The sequence below is a fragment of the Carlito syrichta genome, unplaced genomic scaffold (assembly GCF_000164805.1).
Source record: "Carlito syrichta isolate Samal-C Ts95f unplaced genomic scaffold, Tarsius_syrichta-2.0.1 Scaffold304165, whole genome shotgun sequence".
Taxonomy (NCBI): domain Eukaryota; kingdom Metazoa; phylum Chordata; class Mammalia; order Primates; family Tarsiidae; genus Carlito; species Carlito syrichta.
Genome location: NW_007248261.1, coordinates 206,486 through 210,277, shown reverse-complemented (window position 1 = coordinate 210,277; position 3,792 = coordinate 206,486). Strand labels below are relative to the sequence as shown.

General features: G+C 63.4%; 1 protein-coding gene across 1 annotated transcript in view; it reads right to left on the bottom strand.

Moving 5' to 3' along the window:
- Nucleotides 1-2,031: 2,031 nt before the first annotated feature.
- Nucleotides 2,032-3,792, bottom strand: part of GIPC1 (GIPC PDZ domain containing family member 1) — a 2,370-nt gene continuing 609 nt past the window's right edge. The window contains exons 3-5 of the mRNA XM_021713098.1: nucleotides 3,325-3,437; nucleotides 2,924-3,005; nucleotides 2,032-2,827 (exon numbers count right to left, since the gene is read on the bottom strand). Coding sequence (XP_021568773.1) covers nucleotides 2,676-2,827; nucleotides 2,924-3,005; nucleotides 3,325-3,437 — 347 coding nt within the window. The 3' untranslated portion in view covers nucleotides 2,032-2,675. The remainder of the gene's footprint in view (nucleotides 2,828-2,923; nucleotides 3,006-3,324; nucleotides 3,438-3,792) is intronic.

The window sequence follows — 3,792 nt, the reverse complement described above, 5'->3', positions numbered from 1 at the left end:
TGGAATGGGCGGGACGCACCCCGGGCCCGGCTACCCGCGTGAGCAGGGAGGCTCCCCGGCCGTCGTCCTGGCACCGCGGCCCCCTCCTCTCAGCGGGGCGGACACAGCCCCCTTCCCCCCAGGCTCGGGCTTCTTGCCTGCCTCATTAATAAAGCGGATAAAATCTAAACACTGGAAAATGTGAGCCTCGCCCGGGGCAGGCTGGGGTGGCTGCAGGGGGTGCCGCCGTCCCCCTCCCCGGGGCTTTGGGGTCGGGGGCCTCACCCTGCGTGCGTGGGGGCAGCAACGCGCCCCTGCCCAGCCAGAGCCTTCTGGGCGTTGGGGTGGGTGCTGGCGGGCTGTGCCTCGGTTAGCCGGGCTTGGGTCAGGCCCAGCTTGGCCAGGCGACCCGCCTACTATTTACCCAGGCGCTTAAACCCAGGCTAGCCGAGTCATACCTTGGGAGGGGACGGGGAGGAGGCTGCAGGGGACAGGGGAGCCTGGAGAGTTTTCCTCAGCATCTGTAACACCCGGGCGCGGGTCCGGAGCCACATAGACAATCCTCCCTTAATCCTGGGCATGCAGCTGTGGCCTCAGCTGCCCTGAAAAACAGGGTCACACGCCTGGGAGGTACACACAGCCTGATCACACCTGAAGACACACTATTACCTGCCACCTTGAGACCCGGTCCCACACCCCTGAACTTACTCAGGGAGTCCCACCCACAGCGCCCGAGACACCCAGTTACTGACTCTTAACACCAGCCACCTCCCTCAATACCTGACGTGCAGTCCCCTGAGATGACCCCCATCACACCCCTTAGTGCTAAGAAACAGACACCTGGACACACACACATCCCTTACCTTGGAGGGCACCACGGCCACTCCATGTCACCTGGAGACCCCCAGCAACACAAGAAAGGGCCTCACGGGCACCCTCTGTTCACCCGACATGAGGGGTACCCCTGAACACCCCAGAAAAACACTCTGAAACAAGCCCCTGGACACCCCAAGATGCAGCCAGCCATCCCCACCCAGATACAGCAACACTCTGAGAGAGACACCTACACCCCTGAACACCCCAGGTGCCAGTCACACCCTGGACACCCTAAGACACTCTTATCACACTCCCCACCCCCAGGCACTGCCAGTGACACCCACGAACACCCTGGAACACAGACACAGTCGTCAAGTCCCTTACAAGAGACACAAGTTACAGCCCTCCCTTGGCATGGTCACAAGCCCTCGACGCTCCCATTCACCCTTCACCACCAGAGCAGGCTTGGAGCACCAACGCACAGGGACCCACAGGTGCCCCTGTAGCGGCCACTCCACCCCACTTCCACAGCAGGACCCAGGCCTGCCATGAACACCAGCCCAGGGGTCCTCTCTTCCCCACTCGGTGGTCCAGGGCCCCCGCCTCATGGAGACAGGGGTTGCAGGCCGGGTTCAGAGGTCCCTCAGCCTCTTGACTGGTCCCAACATTCCCACAGGGGCCTCTGGCGTGGCTCCCCTCACTTCAGTCCTCTCGCTTCCCTCCAGGTCTGGCCAGGGTCCCGCCCCCCCTCCCTGATCCCCTCAATCCTCCAGGATGAAGCGAGTTGTCAAAACAAGCACTCTGGGTTTATGTCCAGGGCGAAGCATCGGGCCTCACAGACGCCTGTGTGTCCGGCGTCGGGTGCGGTGGGGCGGGGGTTGCATCATGACCCGCCCAGCCCCAGCCGGCCTGAGATTCCATTTTTGTTTCTCCAAGCCAGGACTCAATGCTTTGGTGCCCCCCGTGGCCTTGGGTTGTCACTGGCTGCAGATGACAGCCTCAAGCCCACCATTCACATGCTCTGGCATTTGAGAGGGGGCTGGATTGGAACCCTCAGAGGCCAGGAAGCTCTAGCCTTGCCTGGAAGCCCGGTGGCCTGGGGCCAGGAGGGATAATGGGAGGGGGGAGGCAGCCCGGGCCAGCTCCTAATTCAATTTGGAGCCAAGGAAGACAGATTTCAGCTGTTGCATTCTTTCCCAGCCTGGCCCATCCCTCTCTCACCCTGAGGCACACAGGTCCCACAGCAGATAGATTCTTTATGTTCAAGACAGCAAATTCAGATACAAAAGCCTCCCACAGCCCCCATGCTCTCCTGCTCAGTCAGGGAGGGCCCTGGTGGGAGGGATGGGGGTGGGGCGGAGTCTAGGGGTTCACAGCAGACTCGTTTCCAATGCGGAGGTAACAGACTCCACTGGGAGGGGGCTCCTCTCAGGAGGGGGGAAGGGCATTATTGCATTTGCTGGGGGGCGAAAGCCCCCCCCTTCTGCATTCCCTGCGTCAGGAAACTAGGAAGGTCACAACTCCCAACAGAACCAAGGCCCCAGGGAGACAGAGGGACCAGTTTGGCAGCTGATGGTGGAAAGTGTCCCGGGTGGGGGTGGCTCCCCAGTGTGGCCAATCCCTCCCTGCGCCTGACCCGGCTGAGGTAGGTGGGGAGCAGGGGAGGGCGCCGAGGATCCCAGCCAGACTGGGAGCCAGGGAGAGGGGTGGTACCGATTGGAGCGGGGCAGGGGCCCGGGCCTGCCGCCCCTCCGCATGGCATTGCCCTTGATGGCTGAGCTGGGCCCAAGCTGGACGCCTGGGTCCCCGAGCCATGGCGTCTCCTCTGGGAGCCCCCACCAGGCTGTGCCCCGGTCATCTGGCGAGGTCCAGCAGTAGTCCTAGTAGCGGCCGACCTTGGCGTCACCGATGGCGCCCCAGACGTCAAAGACGAACTCGTCGGGGAAGGCAAAGTCACCGAGGCGCTCGTCTAGGGCCTCGGCCAGCTCATCTGGGTTTCTTTTGTCCTTCCCCAGCTCTACCATGGTGGCCGCTTTTGGGGGAGGGGACAGAAGGCACCAGGGTCAGAGGGGCTCAAGGTGGACTCGGAACCAGCTGACCAGAAACCCCCCAGGAGTCCCACACTCACCTAGCTCTGTATCCCTGATGCCCATGTAACTTTCCAGCAGGTCGTCCACCTTCTCGATGGCCTTCTCCTCAAAGGCGGAGGGCTGGGGTGGCGGGGACAGGGACAGTGACATCATAAGAACATGAACGCACATGGTAACTGTGCTGACTGCATGCCAGGCGCCCCTGGCACCAGCTCACATATATTCAGATTTAGTCCTCACGACAACCCTGAGAAGAAGGTATCGTATTATCATCATCCCCATTTCACCGATGGAGAAACTGAGGCCCACTTGCCCAGGAGGACGTCTGGGTGCTGGCAGAAGATGTGAGTCCAGGCCGTCTGCCCAGAGCCCCTCAGCTAACAGGTAACGCTAAGCCCTGGGAAAGCGCAGGGAACGGGCCTCTGGCTGGAGCACTCACCAGGTCCTCCACGGTGGCAGGGCCGCGGGATCGGAGCCGGAGGGTCCCTCGGCCGGTGCCCAGCTGTGGGCCGGAGCCAGGGCGGCCACCCCCTGCGCGCTGGCTGATCATGTCTGTGAAGGCAGGGAAGGGGTGAGGGGAGACGCCTGCCCTCAGCACGCGCCGGGCAGGAGCCGCCCCTCCACTTCTCCATGCGTGGGGCTTGGGGCTGAGGTGTCCCTGGAGGGCGGGACCCCTGCCTCCCTGCGGGGCTGACGACAGGGCCAGGGACCAGGACAGATGGGAGGGGAGCTGGAGGGGCCGCTTCTGCTCCCAGGGGCTGGGGGCGCGAAGCCGAGGGGTCCCGGGCTCCTCTCGGCCAAGGGGTACGGCTGCCGGCCCAAGGCCAGCCCTGCCCGCCAGGGAAGTGACTGAGTCCCCCACCCCCACGCAGGGGCCTCGGGCCCATTCCTGAGAGTCAGTGAAGCC